The sequence below is a fragment of the Tursiops truncatus genome, chromosome X (genome assembly GCF_011762595.2).
Source record: "Tursiops truncatus isolate mTurTru1 chromosome X, mTurTru1.mat.Y, whole genome shotgun sequence".
Lineage (NCBI taxonomy): Eukaryota > Metazoa > Chordata > Mammalia > Artiodactyla > Delphinidae > Tursiops > Tursiops truncatus.
Genome location: NC_047055.1, coordinates 29509057 through 29528012, shown reverse-complemented (window position 1 = coordinate 29528012; position 18956 = coordinate 29509057). Strand labels below are relative to the sequence as shown.

The 18956-nt window shown below is 37.7% G+C and overlaps 1 protein-coding gene across 3 annotated transcripts in view; it reads left to right on the top strand.

The window, feature by feature from the left end:
* The window catches only part of WDR44 (WD repeat domain 44), an 81239-nt gene that overhangs the window by 43864 nt on the left and 18419 nt on the right, over positions 1 to 18956 (top strand). For all 3 annotated transcript variants that reach the window (XM_019949520.3, XM_019949521.3, XM_019949522.3), the window contains 5 exons: positions 805 to 911; positions 1668 to 1819; positions 4580 to 4718; positions 5992 to 6056; positions 16985 to 17098. In XM_019949520.3, coding sequence (XP_019805079.1) covers positions 805 to 911; positions 1668 to 1819; positions 4580 to 4718; positions 5992 to 6056; positions 16985 to 17098 — 577 coding nt within the window. The remainder of the gene's footprint in view (positions 1 to 804; positions 912 to 1667; positions 1820 to 4579; positions 4719 to 5991; positions 6057 to 16984; positions 17099 to 18956) is intronic.

Sequence of the window (18956 nt, the reverse complement as noted above, 5' to 3'; positions counted from 1 at the left end):
GTAATTACACAGATAAATCTAACTATGTTTGTAGTAATTACTATAGAAGAATATATGGGGTGCTGTGGGTGTGTATAACAGGAAAATCTGTTCTAAAGAGTCAAGGAGGGCTTTTTTAAAAGAGAGCTGTTTGTTCTGAGACCTAAAAGATGAGTAGAAATTAGCCAAGGGAGAAGTGTTCCAGGCAGAAATAACCACCCATCCAAAGGCCTTGAGGTGACTAAAAGCTTGGTACATTTCAAGAACTGAAGTTAGGGCTTCCCTGGTGGCACAGTGGTTAAGAATCCGCCTGCCAATGCAGGGGACACGGGTTCGAGTCCTGGTCTGGGAAGATCCTACATGCCGCGGAGCAACTAAGCCCGTGCGCCACAACGACTGAGCCTGTGCTCTAGAGCCCGCGAGCCACAACTACTGAGCCCACGTGCCACAACTAGTGAAGCCCACGCACCCAGGTATCTGCACTTTAAAACACTCCCCTCCCACTCCGTTCCCACCAAGTGATTATTATCCACCACTGAAAACTAGTGCTCTAGAGGATATGATATTATACATTGGGGGGAACTGCCTATATTTCCTTTGTAGCCATATTGATTTGAGTATATTTATTCCATAGAACAAGGGATTTGGGAACTCAAAGACCTACTATGTATATAAAAAAGGAGTTATTTCAAAATGATACACTTTACCAGTCACAGCTCATGAGATTATCTGTGAATTGTTGAACTTTTACAATTAGTTGAGTTAATAAGAAGTAATTTGGGTTGGGATTTTTGGTTTTTTTCTTTTTTTGGTATTTTTGTTAAGGACTCAACTAAAGAAGTTCCTAGGAAAATCAGTAAAGAGAGCAAAGCACCTTGCTGAGGAATACGGCGAACGTGCTGTAAATAAAGTTAAAAGTGTTAGAGACGAAGGTAAGTGAAACAGAACATTTCAACTGAATACTTAATTGATTTGTAATCATTTAAATTTAGCCTGTAGCTTGTAAGAAGCATTCTATTTTATTGAAAGTAATAAACCTTAATAGCTAATATCTTAGTATTTCAATAAATCATGTTACTCTCACTGTCAGTTTTATGAGTGGGAAGAAAAATGAATTTATGCATCTTAAACATGAATTTGTACATACTTTGTGACTAGCAACCTGGAAGAGTTGAGTGTTCAGTAATCAGTTGTAAATTCGTTTTGTAAGGCTATTTAGTGTTTATAAATATTCTCAAAATTAGGTAAATTTTCTGAATTTCCACACCTTAACTTCCTATGCCTTTGTTATAATTGTGCTCATTTGTTTTATTTAATAAACACTTATATAGTATTTATTCTGTGCCAGACACTGTTCCAAGCACTTTCACCTGTGTTAACTCATTTAATCCTCTTAAAAACTCTATGAGGTAAGGACCATTATTATCCCCATTTTATAGATGAGAAAACTGAGGCACAAAAAGGTCAAATACCTTGCCCATAGTCACACAGATAATAAATGGCAGAGCTGGATTTGGACCCAGGCAATCTGGTACCAGACTCCATGCTGCTAACCAATATGCTGTTTAGTAATAGACAGATTTTGCTTTTCCAATTAATGAATTTTCTTGGTAAGCAGTAGATATGAAAATACGACAGTAGGGTTATCTATATTAGCTAGTGATGATTTCTATTGCTTTTCTATTCAGTGTTTCATACTGATCAAGATGATCCTTCATCAAGTGATGATGAAGGAATGCCATACACAAGACCAGTTAAATTCAAAGCAGCACATGGCTTCAAAGGACCTTATGATTTTGATCAGATCAAAGTGGTACAAGATCTTAGTGGTGAACATATGGTAAGCAACCTTTTTATTTTTCAGGATTGATTCTGTTTTCATTGAGAGAAATACTTTGGTTTCTATAAAGCTGATGTCTTATGTATGTAATTTTGCTAGCCTGAGCCATGAAAAGTGAATTGATAATAATATGATTTAATGAATAGGTAATGCAAAGTCTGTCTCTGAATGATTGTTCAAGAAGTGACCTATTGAATAAGTAAACTCTAGGCCTGTATTATTAAGAAAGCTATGCAAACTTTCTTTTACCAGAGAAAGGTACCAAACTTTAAAGCAGTTAAGGGTGATCTGTCACTTTGAACAATGTTTAAAATGCTCCCTGGTATATTTTAAATAATTTATACAAATATTTCAAAGCTCAATATATTTTGTAAAGTGACAGAACAAGGAGAGAGGTAGAGGTACAAGTCGTCTATCAGAGTTAAAATGTACCAAAGTAGATATAAAGTTCACAAATACATTACAGTTACCCCCTGAAAATGCTAGGAACGCAGGGAAGGCAGTAATAAACTCAGAACTGGGTAAGTGATACTGTTGGTCTTCGATCAGGGAATCTGCTTATCTATTTAGATTTTAAATCTAAAAGTTGGCTTACACATATCAGTTGGCAGCCAGATTTGAATTTACTTTGGTGCTTATAATCTACACATAAAACATTTGAGTTGTATAGCACAGGGAACTATATTCAATATCCTGTGATAAACTATAATGGGAAAGAATATGAAAAAGTATGTATAACTGAATCACTGTGCTGTACAGCAGAAATTAACACAACATTGTAAATCAACTATACTTAAATAAATTTTTTAAAAAGGTTCAATTGAGGGCTTCCCTGGTGGTGCAGTGGCTGAGAGTCCACCTGCCGATGCAGGGGATGCGGGTTCATGCCCCGGTCCAGGAAGATCCCACATGCCGCGGAGCAGCTGGGCCCATGAGCCATGGCCGCTGAGCCTGCACGTCCGGAGCCTGTGCTCCGCAACGGGAGAGGCCACAGCAGTGAGAGGCCCGTGTACCGCCAAAAAAAAAAAAAAAAAAGTTTCAATTGATTATAGTAACTTCCTTAAGGAATCTGATGAATTTCCTTGTACTGTATTGGTTCTCTTTCATTATTTCCAGTTTTAAGTAAATATCATTGAAGTAGGCTCCAAATGACAAATTTCTTAACATACTTGAATTTTGTGGAAATGAATGTTATTCCAGTAAATAAACTGTTACCTTTAACTTGGATGATCTTTTTGACCTGCACAGATGTGTGTTATAACAGTGGTTATAACAGTATTTATTGTAATAGGATTTGGCCTTTCCAATTTAAGTGTTCACATTCTTTACCATGCCTGCCCCCCCCCCCGCCACACACACACACACACACACACACACACACACACTTCCGCACTGTTCTTAGTACTGTCTATCTGGGAATTTTAGCCATATGCTGCAAAACCTTTTTTCTGGGGAGAAAAATAGAATGAGACCATACCATTCCAACACTTCTAAATAACCAGTGCTGTGAGGGTCACTGCTAAGCTGGGCCTTATTCTTCCCTCAGCCCTGGTCAGGAGTTGTTATTGCTATTCTGAGGTCTGTGCCCCCTCCTATCCCACTCGCCCTCATGTTCAGCTAGAAGACTGAGATCCCAGGCTAGGATTTGTTCTTTTGCAATGAAGGTTTCTGGCCACCTCAGATCTCCCATTTCCATTAATATGTGGACAAGGTTTTGGGTCTTGAAGTAGTTTATTTTTATTTTTTTATAAATTTTGTTTTGTTTTGTTTTATTTTTGGCTGCGTTTGGCCTTCGCTGCTGCACGTGTGCCCTCTCCAGTTGCATCGAGCGGGGACTACTCTTCGTTGAGTGCACAGGCTTCTCATTGCAGTGGCTTCTCCTGTTGCGGTGCCCGGGCTCTAGGCGCACAGGCTTCAGTAGTTGTGGCTCATCGGCTCTAGAGCGCAGGCTCAGTAGTTGTGGCGCACGGGCTTAGCTGCTCCATGGCATGCGGGGTCCTCCCGGACCAGGGCTCGAACCCATGTCCCTTGCACTGGCAGGCGGATACCTAACCATTGTGCCACCAGGGAAGCCTGAAGTTGTTAGTTTAGATTATGCAAACTGCAACTGTCTTTTCCCTCTCTTCTAAAAGTCCCTTTTTGTGGTATTATAGCATCATTGGACTATTGGCCTTAAGTGGTGTTAGTTATGTGAGCATTATCTTAGTGTATAGTAAGTCCCCTTACATACGACCCTTGTTGTGAACTTTCAAAGACGCGAACGTGCGTTCACATGTCTAGTCACGTAAGTTAGTTCACGTGTCTGGTGTACATTGTCACGTGTGTGCATCCTCTACAAGTGGTTGTGTTTTTGTGTACTTTACAGTACTGTATAGAGTACAGTAGTACAGTATCTTTATTTCAAGCCCATGATGTCTGGAAACAGGCGTAAAAGCAGCGGTGATGTAGCTGGTACTGTACTATGCTTTTCAAGGTGTACTGTACTGTAAGATTTTAAATGTTTTCTTTATTTTTTGTGTTTGTTATTTATGTATTATTTGTGTGAAAAGTATTATAAACCTATTACAGTACAGTACTGTATGGTTGATTGTGTTAGTTGGGTACCTAGGCTGACGTTTTACAAACGCACTCTCGGAATGGAAGTTGTTCATATGTAGGGGATTTACTGTATGTGTAATTTGGCATAATTTTTTTCTTTGGCTTAAAAACAATGTCTCAACTTCTAAAGTAACAACTTTGAACCTTCCTTTGTTTTCACAGGGAGCTGTTTGGACCATGAAATTTTCTCACTGTGGCAGATTACTTGCCTCAGCTGGACAAGACAATGTAGTAAGAATATGGGCTTTAAAAAATGCTTTCGACTATTTCAACAATATGCGGATGAAATACAATACTGAAGGTATTTTTCATTTATTGGTGGGTTTTAAAAAATCTGGAGACATCTGGCATTTTTACATTTTAGGTATAATGATACCCTCTTATCTGGCAATCATTTGCAGCAAGCACTACTTTCCATAAAAGCCACAAACTTAAAACAGAAGTCAACAGCAAAAAGCATCTAAACCCAGTGAAAAAAGCTACCACAAAGTTTTTGACTTTATCTCTTTTTAGGTGTACCGCAGAGTTAAATTCATCAACTACCGAGAACAAAGTTATTTGGTTTCCCCTGGTAACTTTCAGTTCTATCTTAGGTTAAAATGAAATATCTGATTAATCTAGAAAAAGAATGAGAATAATGTTTACATCCAGTAAGTAAAGAATGATTAAGGAAACATAGCCATGGAAAGTAAATGTGATTTGTCAGTACATCAAAGGGTATATGAAACTAGGTTAAATGGAAAAGAGAAACCCCAGAACATGATGTGTATACGCAACGATTACAACTATGTAAAATATTTCTGTATTGTGTTATCAGCAAAGTGTGTAAAATTGATGTAAATAGGAGCTTTAAGTATATGGGATTCTTTTCTTGTAATTATTGTCATTATTTAACTGCAGTACATTTTCTCCACAAACCCCTCACCACCCAATCATCCAAGGCTGAACACAGAAGTTAAGGGATGAGAGAAAGGAGAATAGAGGTAGTATGGGCAGGAGTATAGACTGTAGTTGAAGCAGCAGTTTGAGGAACATAGAAATCTAGGGAGGGCCACTAAACTGGCCAGCGAGGCCCATATACTTTAGTAGCCCCATGGGGTTGTTTGCAATATGTTATAATACATAATTCAAGATGATGATGAGTTGACAAAAAGTAAAACTATGTTTATTATACATTTATTGACCTGCCTGGAGCAGAAAGACTATTTTCAGTGGCCATTGAGACTTACCCCAGCCCAGACCCTTCCTGCCCCTGTATTCATCTTCCTATCTGTTACGATTGGCAAGAATGTCTTCACGATGAATAATGAGGACTTAACAGTATTTTTTTAAATTGGGGAAGTGGTTAAGCCATTTTATAAATATTTTATATAAAAATGATAAAAACAAATATTTTGGTGCATAAGAGTTAACACTTCGCTTGTTTAGAAAAATGTATTTTTCCAGAATGATGTATTCTATGACTTTTAAATAGGTGTTACTGTATGATTATTTCTGATTGATGTGTGTGTGTGTGTGTGTGTGTGTACACTTGTATATATACGTGCCTTTTTACAATTATTATGTTGTTTTAGGACGTGTGTCCCCATCACCTTCTCAGGAAAGTCTAAATTCATCAAAATCTGATACAGATACAGGGGTATGTTTATTATTTTATGGTTACTATTGTTACATACTATGATTTTTTACCATAAAGTACCTTATTGTTTATCAGATATTACAGGTACATGAAAGCATTTAAAATTGAGATGCATTAGAACTGAGTTTTTTTCTATTAGAATTGTTAAATGAAAAATTGTGATGTTTAAAGATTGTCAGACAGTAACTAATATTACTCAAGCTACTATACTAATGTAAACTTAAATAAAAAAATTCCCTCCCCTCAAATCCATGTTAGATATTTTAAAAATAATAATAGTAACAGACACCTGAATAAAGATAATTAAGGAAAGAAAAAAGATATTGAAATATTTTCATTTTTCCATCTTCTTGGTTTAATAAATGTTTTATCCCAGTGTCAGGTGTTTAAAATATCTTAATGATTTTCATTTGGTTTCAGAGCTGGAAGGTTAAATATAACTAGTTTTAACCTAAGAAGCGGAATGCAAAATATTACTCTAAGCTGTCCCTGTGCTTCTTGTGTATTCAGCAAGGCAAGGGTGATGTAAACAAATAGAACCTAAAATGTCCATCTGCTCAACAGTATTTTCCTGGGATTTCATTGGCTCTATAGTATTTGACACTAATTTTTCCTTACTCTAAACATACTCCTCTCAGCTTTCCATGGTTCTGTTTTTCCTTGTTCTCTTCCTATATCCCTGCTGCCTCTTCCTCTTCCACCCCCTAAAATGTTGCTGTTTTTCTGGGTTTTGTCCTTTGGCTATTCTCAGTTGACATATTCACTCGCTACCTCCAATCCTGAACTGGCTTTAGCTCCATAATTCTTGTTTCCTTTCAATAGCTTTATGTTTTTTAAACAACAGTGAAATCTTATTGTGCATGCTGCCCTTTTCACATAATAATATGTATAGGCTCTCTCCACCTACACGTTCTTTAAGCACATCAATTAATAGGTGTGAAACTAAACTCCCTCAACAAATGTTTTCTGAGTGCCTGTTACATGTGCCAGACACTGCTAGATTCTGCAAAATCAAATGAGACTTATTTTCTGGCCTCAGGGACCTTGCTAACTAGTGAAATAGATATATCTGCAATTATAGTATTGGATGGTAATACTCTATAGAAGATACTACACAAGTATACAAGTTAGCCTTATGAATTAGTGTGTCAGGAAAAGCTCCCTGGAGGCTTTGAACGAGGAATCAACTATGTGAGGGAAGGAAGGGGCGTATCAGAGCAAATAGCAAGTGCAAAGGCATGGAGGCTGAGACGACATGGCATGTTAAAGGTACTACCTGGCTGGAGCAAAGGGTGCATGTGTGAGAGTTGTAGGAAAGGTAGGCAGGATTGGTATTTTCAGTGGCTTTTTCTATTAAACCAAAACATACGAACTTTATCCTCAAGGTACTAGGGGAAGATGGGCTTTGAGGGGTTTGGGTCAGAAGCTGAATTAAAATGTTCAGATTTTTGTTTTGGAATGAGCATTCTCGTAGCAGTGTAAAAGATAGATTGGATGGGGGGCTCCTGGCTAGAGACAGGGAGACCACTTAAGAGGCTCTCAACCCCAGAGAGAAATGGGTACTTCGATTATGGTAGATTATGAAAGCAGTGAGTCTAGAAACCATAAAGAGGAGCTGAATTTGAGAAATATAAAAGAAGGACTTGATGACTGGACTACCTGGGTAGTAAGTAAGTAGCCTAGGATGATTCCCAGGTGTCCAGCTTGAGCAACCGGCTAGATATTAATGGTCATTCACGGAAATAGTTTTATTATTATCTACCCACAACCCTGCTTCTCCTGTTTTGAGCCTTCTTTAATGGTATCAACATCCATAAGTTACCTTTTTAACTCAGAAACACTCATTACTTTTTCGTCCTTACCCACATACCAAATGAGTTAAAAATTCTATCCGCTCCACCTCCTCCTACAAATGCCCATGGAATCTGACCCCTCATTACTCACCTCGTCTAGGTCCTTGACGCTCATTTAAATGCTTGCTGTAGCCTCCTAGTTGGTTTTTCTGTCGCTGGTCTCTACTGCCACCAGCTTTTCTTTTTTGGCCACACCACGTGGCTTGCGGGATCAAACCTGTGCCCCCTGCAGTGAAAGCATGGAGTCCTAACCACTGGACCTCCAGGAGATTCCCTTTTTTTTTTGTGTGTGTGTGTCAAAATACAGACCTGTGCCATTTTGTGATTTAAAGTCTTCTGGTGGCTCCTTGTCACCACTCTTCCTGATATTACCTCATCTTACCTTTTTAACTCAGTTCTAATTCCCTAGTACCTGTGCATCCTACTTGCCATGCCAGATATAGGTCTGTATCCTAAACACTCTTTCACTTTCATGTCTTTGTTCATGTTGTTTGCTTTGCCAGGAATTCCCTCCCTGTCCCCTTTTCTTACAGGGCAAAGCCCTACTCATCCTTCAAGATTCAGCTCAAATACCTTATCTTCTCTTATTATTTTCCCTGAATCAAGCAGACAAAATTGTTCCTCACTTGGGTTCTGACAGTAGTACATCATATGTACTTTGACATTGATATTACTTACCATGCCTTCCTTGGCAGTTTGTCCCTCTGGCTAGGCTCAGGGCTGATTTAAGGCAAAGAACTGTACTTCACAGATCTTAGTATCCTTGGAACCTAACCCCATGCCTGACTGTGGTAGACCTAAATCAGTGTTGAATTCCTGCTTCTGTGCCTTTCATTCATTCCTATTCCCCTTATCTGGATGCCTGCGGTCTCCCTTTTTTCTACTTAAAACTTGCCCATTCTTGAAGGCCCACTTCCTCCATAAAGCCTTCACTGACTAATGTAGCAGTGAAAATTTTAACCACTTTGCTTTAGGGGAAAAGGATTTGCTTTTATTAGTTTAATTTACCATAAAGTTTCCAGGCCTTGATTACTATTAAAAACAGAGACTATTTGTACTATCTTATATTATGCTTATTTTAACAATCCTACTTACAGATTCTTAACTACTTCCATCCCCGCCGCCCCCCAAAAAAAACCCTAAGTAACTCCCAATCTTGTTTGAATAGAAGACCTTTTAAATGAGGAGCATAGGGACTTCCCTGGAGGTCCGGTGGGTTGGGACTCCGCGCTTCCAATGCAAGGGGCATGAGTTCTATCCCTGGTCGGGCAACTAAGATCCCACATGCCTCTTGGTGTGGCCAAAAAAAAAAAAAATGAGCGTAGTAGTTCTTTGACCCAAAAAGTACTGAGCCCCTGGAGTACTGAGCCTTTTTTCTGGAGTAGTTGAGTATCATTTATATCTATTGTTTTCAGGAAAAGATACTTTGGGGTTCCTTTCACTTCTGTCATTCTATATGGGGACAGTTAAAAGAAGCCTCTGTTTCATATGCCTTTGTCTTTAACCTGGTACTCGCTGCAGTGAGGCACAGTAAGCACAGTGGAGTTTATTTCCCTGATATGTGTGTTCTTTTTTTCTTTTTTCTCATGATAGTGATATCTTATATATATCTCTTTTGATACATTTTTACTCTTGCCTTGTTAGCATCCATGTAAAATAGAATACATAAAAGTACCTATTGTACAGTTGGGCATACAAAGCGACACACCCAAGATCACTCACCTACTCGTTGGTCATGCCAAGCCTAGAATTCTGGCTCTTATGCTCTCTGTTTCTATTGATTTCCGAAAGTAGCTCAGTAAATGTAAGGAAGAGCAGCGTATTTAGTTTGCTCCATTATGCTACAGACTTGTAACATTTCTGCTTGACACGAGAAGTCATAAATATGCTATCTACCTAAAAATTAATGTTTTTCTTGGATAAATCTGTTTGGCGCACTTGATTAGTGGAATATCAATATGGGTGTTCCAGCATTTAACTTCTGCTTAGAATTTTTGAGAGTAGATTGTAGGGGAGGAAAAAAATTTCCTCTACCCTCTTAGGTTCTGTGGCTGGGAACTTCGAAATAACCTAACAAAAGACAGATTAAGAGGAGAAACGGTTTATTACGTATGCATATGGGGGCCTTCTAGAGGAATAGTGAAGACCCAAAGAAGCTATTAGACTTAGGCACTTATATATCATTTTAACAAAGAGCAAGAAATTTGTGGAAAAGTGACAAGATAAAGAAAAAGAAGTTTAGGCTTTTAGAGGTGGTAAATTGTGGGAAGGTAAATCTACTGGGGGAAACTAATGGAAGATAAGGATAATTTAGTAAGGTTCTATTTAGGCAGTTAAGATTGATTCTCCCCTTCCTGGTAAGGGAGAGGTGAGGGGGAGACACCTTCACAAAGGGCACTTTATGCTCTGCTTTCAGGTAGAAAGGGGAAGGGCAGAGACTTTTTCTTGTGTCTGTTTCCTCTTAGTTGCATTGAGCTCAAAATAATCCTTAGGCAAAGGGGCATATTTGGGGGTGACATATTCTGATCCCCTTCAAAATCATTAGAGTCTAAAATGGATGAAAGGCCTTAACTGTAAGGGAATGAGAGGGAATTTTTATGAAATTGTACATATGCAGTATTTATTTAAAATATGCACTGATTTAGATTTGGTTCAATCAACAAGCAATTTTTAAACGTCGACAGTGTGTTAGGCACTGAAAATATAAAGATGCAGTGGATAATTCATACCAACGAGCAATGCATGGGAGAAGACAGACATCAACAATGATATTGCATTGGCCAAAAAGTGCCTTCAGTTTTTAAGTAAAAATAAAAGGCACATTTTTCATTTTCACCAAGGACTTTATTGAACAACGTATTCACCCTTTTGTTCCACTACCTTCTGCCATTTTCCAGGCAACTTCATAATTCCGTCTTCCCAAAACTTTTTATCTTTTTGCGCAAAGAACTGTTCCAGGTGCCTTTTACAGTCTTCCAGGGAATTGAAATTTTTTCCTTTAACAGAATTTTGTAAAGACCTAAATAAAAGGAAATCCAAAGGTACAATGTCTGGTGAATATGGTGGATGAATCAGAACTTCCCAGCCAAGCCGTAACAGTTTTTGCCTGGTCATCAAAGAAACACACAATCTTGCGTTATCCTGATGGAAGATTATGTATTTTCTGTTGACTAATTCTGGACGCTTTTCGTCGAGTGTTGCTTCCAGTTGGTCTAATTGGGAGCAGTACTTGTTGGAATTAATCGTTTGGTTTTCTGGAAGGAGCTCATAATAGAGGACTCCCTTCCAATCCCACCATATACACAACATCACCTTCTTTGGATGAAGACCGCCCTTTGGTGTGGTTGGTGGTGGTTCGTTTCACTTGCCCCATGATCTCTTCCATTCCACATTATGGTACAGTATCCGCTTTTCATTTCCTGTCACAATTTGTTTTAAAAACAGAATGTTTTCATTACGTTTAAGTAGAGAATTGCATGCAGAAATACTGTCAAGAAGTTTTTTTTCCACTTAACTTACGTGGAACCCAAACATCAAAGCGATGAACATAATCAAACTGGTGCAAATGATTTTCAGCACTTGATTTGGATATTTTGAGTATGTCAGCTATCTCCCGCATGGTATAACGTTGATTTTTCTTAATAAATGTCTCAATTTGATCACTATCAACTTCAACTGGTCTAGCCAACCTTGGAGCATCGACCAGCGAGAAATCTCTAGCACAAAACTTCGCAAACCACTCTTGACACACTCGATCAGTCACAGCACCTTCTCCATACACTGCACAAATCCTTTTTTGCATTTCGGTTGTGTTTTTACCTTTCTTGAAATAATAAAACATAATATGCCAAAAACGTTGCTTTTTTTCTTCCATCTTCAATATTAAAATGGCTACACAAAAATTCACCAATTTTGATAAGTCTTTTTTTAAATGCACGCTGATATGACAGCTGTACATACAATCTAATAAAATTGTTTCAAATGAAGTTAAAGACAACTAAGTGCTACTAGAGCCATCTTATGGAAGAAAACAAACGAACCTTCTGGCCAACCCGATAATATATGCCCAAAACAGAATTAAGTATCATTTTCCTGAGAAAACCACTCCTTTGATGGTATGCATACTTGATATCAGTTCATTATTTAACATCCATACCATCTCCTGAGTTAGAAACTGTGATCACTTTTCACTCTCCTCTCCCTTCAGTGTCTGCTCATTTACCAGATCCTGCCCGCTTGATCTCAGAAATGTCTTTGGAATCTGGCCATTTCTTTCATTTCCACTGTTACAATCCAGGCCTTTATCTCTTACCTGGACCACTATAGCTGTTCTCCCAGATTCCAGTCTTTTATCCACAGAATTATGGATAAAATTATGCCAGCAGAATTACTTTCCTGTAAAACAAATCTCATCATGTTACTCTCCTGTTTTAAGCACTCCTTTGGCTCTCTTTTTTCCTATAGAATTAAGTCTAAATTCCTTAGATGACCCAGTCTTTCAGAGATCAGCCTGACCTCAGCTCTCATTGTTATTTCCCACCCTTCCCTCTCTCAGACCTTATGTTCTGAGCCACTTGGTTGTTCATGCCCCAACAAAAATGTCAGACCCTTTGTTGATTCCCTGTACTTAACAATACATATGCAGTTCCCCTTTGCCTGGCAAATTCATTTAAGACTCGTCCCCTCACTGAAGCATTCCTTGCTTCACCTAGTAATTTACTCATGTGCTCCCTCACTGTTCCCATGGTACTTTGCCCATAGTTCTGTTAAAAGCACTTACTGTATACTATATCAATTTATGTAACAACAGCTAACATTTTATGAGCCCTTACTATGTGCCATGTACTTTGCTAAGTACATTTTATGTCTTACTTCACCTCACAACAGCCCTGGTAGTGCTGTGAAGTACTATTAAGAACCCTATTTTACAGATGAAGAAAATGCTTAGAGATATTGAGTAACACCAGTTTCACACAGTTGGTAGATACAGCAAGAGAATTAGAACCCAGCTCTGATCTGTCTTTAGAGCTTATGCTCTTAACCATTATGCTGCGCTAGTTGGCATCTGAAGGTCTGGCACTACGTCTTCATTTAGTCCACAAATATTTATTGAGTGTCTACTGTGTATTTATCATTGTTCTAAGAGTTGGGGATATAGTAGTGAACAGAAGAAACAAAAAAATCTATTGTTATGAAGCTTATTCTAGTGGTGGGAAACAGAGAAACAAAACAAGTAAATTTTGTAATATATTAGAAGGTGATAAATTTCGTGGAGAAAAATAAAGCAGATAAGGCGGGGTGACAGGAGGTAAATATGGTGGACAAGCAAAGCTTCACTGAGAAGTCATTTGAGGAGAATCTGAAGGAGGTGAGAGAGGGATCATCTGGTTATCTGGAGGAGAAGAACATTCCAAGTGGAGGCAAGTGAAACTGTGATAAGGCAGGAGTCCTGGTATGTTCAGGAAATAGCACTGAGGCCCGGGTAGCTGGAGCCAGTGAGCAAGGAGATGAGTAGTAGAAAATGAAGTCACGAAAACAAAAAAAAAAGAAAATGAAGTCACGGAGGTGTAGATGGGCCAGTCATAAGGTGTAGGACACTGCAAGGACTTTGGCTTTTGCTCTGAGAGAGAAGCCAATGGAGGGTTTTTGAACAGAGAATGACAATCTGACATATTTTATTCTGGCTTTTAAATACTGAGAATAGATTATAAACAGATAAGAAATATTTATTTTGGTATTTCAAGTAGCATACCATATCTGGTATATAGTAAGTGTTAATAAATATCAAAAGACTTACAAGTTTTCAAAGCAATCCAACTTTAAATGACGTTTTTAGATAATCTGGATATTTGGATATGGATTTGATATTTGATGATACAGATGGTATTTTTTTAGGTATGATAATGTAATGGTAGTTAAATTTAAAAGATTACTAGTTAGAGATACATGTAGAATATTTACTGATAAAATGAATGATGTTTAGATTTTGCTTTAACTGCAAATAAGCAAATACATAAAAGTGGGAGGATTGAAAAACAAGGTGAATAAAATGTTGATAATCATTAAAACAGGTGATGGATGCATGGGTTTCATTATACTGTCTACTTCTGTGTATATTTGAAATGTTCATAATAAAGTTTTATATATACATTATATTTACATAGAGATATAAATATCTCTCTACATATAGATATCTAGAGAGATATAGATAAAATATATAACATTTCACTTGGTAATTCTACCTTTAAAAATCTATCACAAAGAAATGATCATGTATGCCCAAAGATGTAAGAGGATTTTCATATTAATGTTCTCACAGTAGCTAAAATTTAAACAAACTGAATTTTTTTTTTTTTTTTTTTTGCGGTACGCGGGCCTCCCACCGCCGTGGCCTCTCCCACTGCGGAGCCCAGGCTCCGGACGTGCAGACCCAGCGGCCATGGCCCACGGGCGCAGCCGCTCCGCGGCATGTGGGATCCTCCCGGACCGGGGCACGAACCCACGTCCCCCGCATCGGCAGGCGGACTCCCAACCACTGCGCCACCAGGGAAGCCCTGAATTTTTAATAGTTGGAAAATAAAAACTATGATATAATCCATACAGTATAATACTATGCAGTCCTTAAATTCTTTTCAAAGACTACTTGATCACATTTAAAATATTCTAAATAAATTGTAAAGTGAAAATAGCAGAATAAAAAAATGGATATAATATTATCCTAATCTTGACTAAAAATATCTATAAATATAGATTTTAAAATTTTAAAGAAATACACTAAATTATAACTAGTAGTTATCACTAGCTGGTAGGGTTTTAGCTCATTTTTTTATTTGATTCTTTATACTTCTCTGTATTTCTAAAATTTTCTTTAATAAATTTATCTGATTTTATTAAGACAAACAACAGAAGATACTATAAAAGTCTATGGTTTAAGCCTTTGACCCTTCTATTAGGATAAACAAATAATAAAATAGGGATAAAGGTTCATGCTCCAGGATGTTTGTTGAATTGCTATTTAGCAAAAAATTGGAAATGTCTAAATTACCAACAAATTGGAAATGATTAAATTATGGTGCATCCATATGCAGCTAGTAAATGTTTCCAAAGAGTGAAATACAGAAAGTGCTCGTGTAAAATAAAAAGGAAGATACTGAATCATGTGTACAATGTGATTTCAATTATGTTTTTAAAAAATGAAAGATTGAAGGTGGCCAAAATTTTAGCAGATTATAGGTGGTTTTAATTTTAGTTTTTCTACTTTCTATGTTTTCTGAATTGTCTATACTGAGCATGTATATTACTTTATAATCAAAAATACATTATTTAAGTATTTTGAAAATATGTAGAGTACAATGAAAAGAAAGTGGATGATTAAGGAGGAAAAAAAAGATCTGGGATCACAGCTAGGGGAAATATGCTGAGGAATTAATAAAATGAAAATTATTATTAAACAAAAAGTTGAATTTTATGTAACAGGGCAAGAAGCCTGTTTAGTTTTGTCTTCCAGCAGTGCTCACTAATCTAGCAGTAAAATTAGGGGAAGTAGCTGTAATCATCTAGGATGAGGAGTGTTTGGCAAAGGGTCAGGGCATCTGTGTTGCTGGTCTACCTCCACAGAGAATGTGAAGATGTTTTTATAAACTGTAAAGTTGTTAACAGATAGCAGGGGTAGTTTTTATCTATCCCCATGGCCACTGTCCTATTTAAGCCCTCGTTATTCTTACTTAAACTTACTGACTGCTTTTCCTGCCCCGACTCTCTTTCCAAACCATCTTTTACATTATTGCCCAGCATTCTCTTTCTAAAGCCCCAGTCAGATTGTGTTACTTTTCCTTTTCAGAAACCTGTGTTGGCTCTCCATCACCTTAGAATGTCTGAATTTTTAAGCCACAAATCCAAGGCTCTTTATGATCTGGTCTCAAAGTACCTTTCTACCCTAATTCCCTGCTTTATCTCCATATACGTTTTTCTCCATCCTCATCATCCTACCTACCCTTCCCTAAATATGCAAGGCTTAGCTAACATTCCATATTTCTGCTCAAGTGACATCCTCTAAAACATTTGAGGAACAACCTCTGGACTTAGTTAGATTACTTGTACCTTTGCTTTGGTTCTGCTGTTTACAGGTGGCTGCGTGACTTTTAATATGTTATTTTGACCTCTTTGATTCTCAGGTTTTTTGCTTAATTTCTTCATCCTCATAATGGTAATACCTACCTCACAGGGTCGTTAGGATTCATTCAGATAATGAATACAAAAGCATGTTGTAAACTAAATGCACGGCACATGTGTATGGCATTATTTTCTACCTACCTCTACCTGTCAGGATGCTTTTGACTTCAAATAATAGAAATCCAACTGAAAATGGCTTAACAATGAGGAAGCCAGTCTGGAGGTAAGGCGGCTCTAGGGTTGCTTAATTCAGCAGCTCAGTAGTGTCATCAGGAACACAAGGTCCTTCCGTCCTCTTGCTTTGCTGTTCTTTATCTGTTGTTCTCCTGGGCTTGGTGCCCTCATGGTAGTAAGATGACTACTACTGTCTTAGGTGTCACATGCAGACAACAATGTTCAGAAGCAGGAAAGAGGAAGGTCCCTTTAGTATACCCCTTTTTAAGAGTGAGGAAATCTTTCTAGAAGCCTCCCCTATCACCTCATGCCCCAGATGGACTTGCCCTCATGTCTGTTTGATGAAAATTATAACATATGCCCATGCCTAAACCAGTCATCACTGGAAAGGGGAGTGAGCTCATCTTAATTAGCTTAGACCAATCGTGATCACCCCCTGGTGCTGGCTCCCACCTCTCCTAAAGGAAGAGATGCTCAAAAAAGGACAAAGTGGGGGCTCTGTTAGGGAGGGAAAGATTGTGGTAGCACGATGTCTTCAGGGATGATCCTGGTTTATTAGGACAAGGAGGTGAGGAAGTAATAAGTAGTAGATTCAGCATAAAGGGGAGTCAGCTTTTAGTGGATCAAGATTTCAATCAGGCATCGTATAAAATGAGAGAATAAATGGGATGCGAAGAGTATGAAGCTTTTGTTTTTCTAGTTTTAACATTTGTTTTCATGTCTAAATAGGTATGCAGTGGAGCTGATGAAGACCCAGATGATAAAAATGCACCATTTCGACAACGGCCGTTTTGCAAATATAAAGGACATACTGCTGATCTCCTTGATCTTTCATGGTCTAAAGTAAGTAATCCTTTTTTTTTTTTTTTGGCTGCGTTGGGTCTTTGTTTCTGTGCATGGGCTTTCTCTAGTTGCGGCGAGCAGGGGCTACTCTTCGTTGCGGTGCATGGGCCTCTCTTGTTGCAGAGAACAGGCTCTAGGCGCACAGGCTTCAGTAGTTGCAGCATGTGGACTTAGTAGTTGTGGCACACAGGCTTAGTTGCTCCGCGGCATGTGGGATCTTCCCGGACCAGGGATCGAACACACGTCCCCTGCATTGGCAGGTAGTTTCTTAACCACTGCACCATCATAGAAATCCTAAAGTAAGAAATTCTTATTTGAATTTTGTATTCTATGTAACTATTTTAGGATAAAAGCAAATGTTTTATTTGTATGATTGTCACAGTCAGGTGTTTGAATGTCTGTATATACTTTGTGGGAGTTACAAATTAATCAAAGTTAAAAAAGAGAAATGTCAGATTAGGCTAATAAAATGTTTATATTACTTAACAGCTTCTATCTGGATCTGTCTATATACTTGTATTTGCTTCTTTTATAAAATAGTTTTGCAAAGTAACTATCCTCAGCAAAATGGATATGACTTCAGCTACAAAGGTGAAGTCTGACCTATCTAATCAAGACTGTTTTGGGGATAATCTGCTACATTCATGAAATTATTAATTTAGGTTTAATAATTATATTCTGCAGATCAATGGTAAGTCTTCATTTTGTAATTTTTTTTTCCTTAGAGCAAAATTTTAGAAGTAGAGGGGCTATTTTGCCACCGATCAAATATCTTAGAAGTTTGCAAAATTTTTAAGAGGTATTTTTAATTTTATTTAAGGTGTTTGAAACATGAAGCAGTTTTTGGAATTTTTGTATGATTCCTTATACTTTCTTTGTATTAAAATTTGTCAGTAATCAAAATCTAAAATATATTAAGAATTTGTGGGGGAAAGTAATATTTAAAAGCTTTAAATTGAGAAAAGTCATCTGAGTTAACAAAATACTAGCAAGGATACCAGTGACGCCCATATATTTTAACTATATCACAAAGATATCACTGGTATATATTGGCAAGTCAGCCTTTCCCTGAGCTCCAGCTTTGAATCACTCCATTTTTGAATTATGCTCGTATCACATTTGTTTAGATGTTATGGATGCATTTCATAACGTTTTTCTCTAACCTCCTGGAACAAGCTTGGGCCTCACCTGGTAGTCTGGTTTTAAATTGAGCCCCCGTTGTATCTTTATACTCTCTCCCCACCCTGTGTGAAATCTGAGTTGTCGGAAGATGGAAATTTAAAGTGTCCTTAATCTGATAATCGTATTCATCTAGAATAAAAAGTACAAAGCACCTTATTGGGAACCCTGCACTCATTTTACTTTCTTAAAGCAAACCAATATTTTTTGTAAAATGTAACACCAACTGAAGATATTAATCCTCCATTGATGACTGTATCAGTCAGTGTTCTCCAGAGTAACAGAACCAACAGGAAATACATACATAGGAGGTTTATTTTAAGGAATTGGCTCACACAGTTGTGGGGGCAGGCAAATTTGAAATTTGTACGGCAGGCATTGAAAACTCAGTTTTTTTGGGTTTTTTCCCCAGCTTTATGGAGATGTAATTAAAACATTGTGTAAGTTTAAGGTGTACACAGTGATGATTTGATATACTTACATATTGGGAAATGATTACTACAATAAGGGTAATTAACACATTCATCACCATAAATAGTTACCTTTTTTTTGTGGTGAGAACATTTAAGATCTACTCTCTTAGCAACTTGCAAGTGTATAATACAGCGTTGTTAACTCTAGTCACCTTGTTGTACATTCATGCTGGAGTCTTAAGGCAGAATTTCTTCTCCAGGAAACC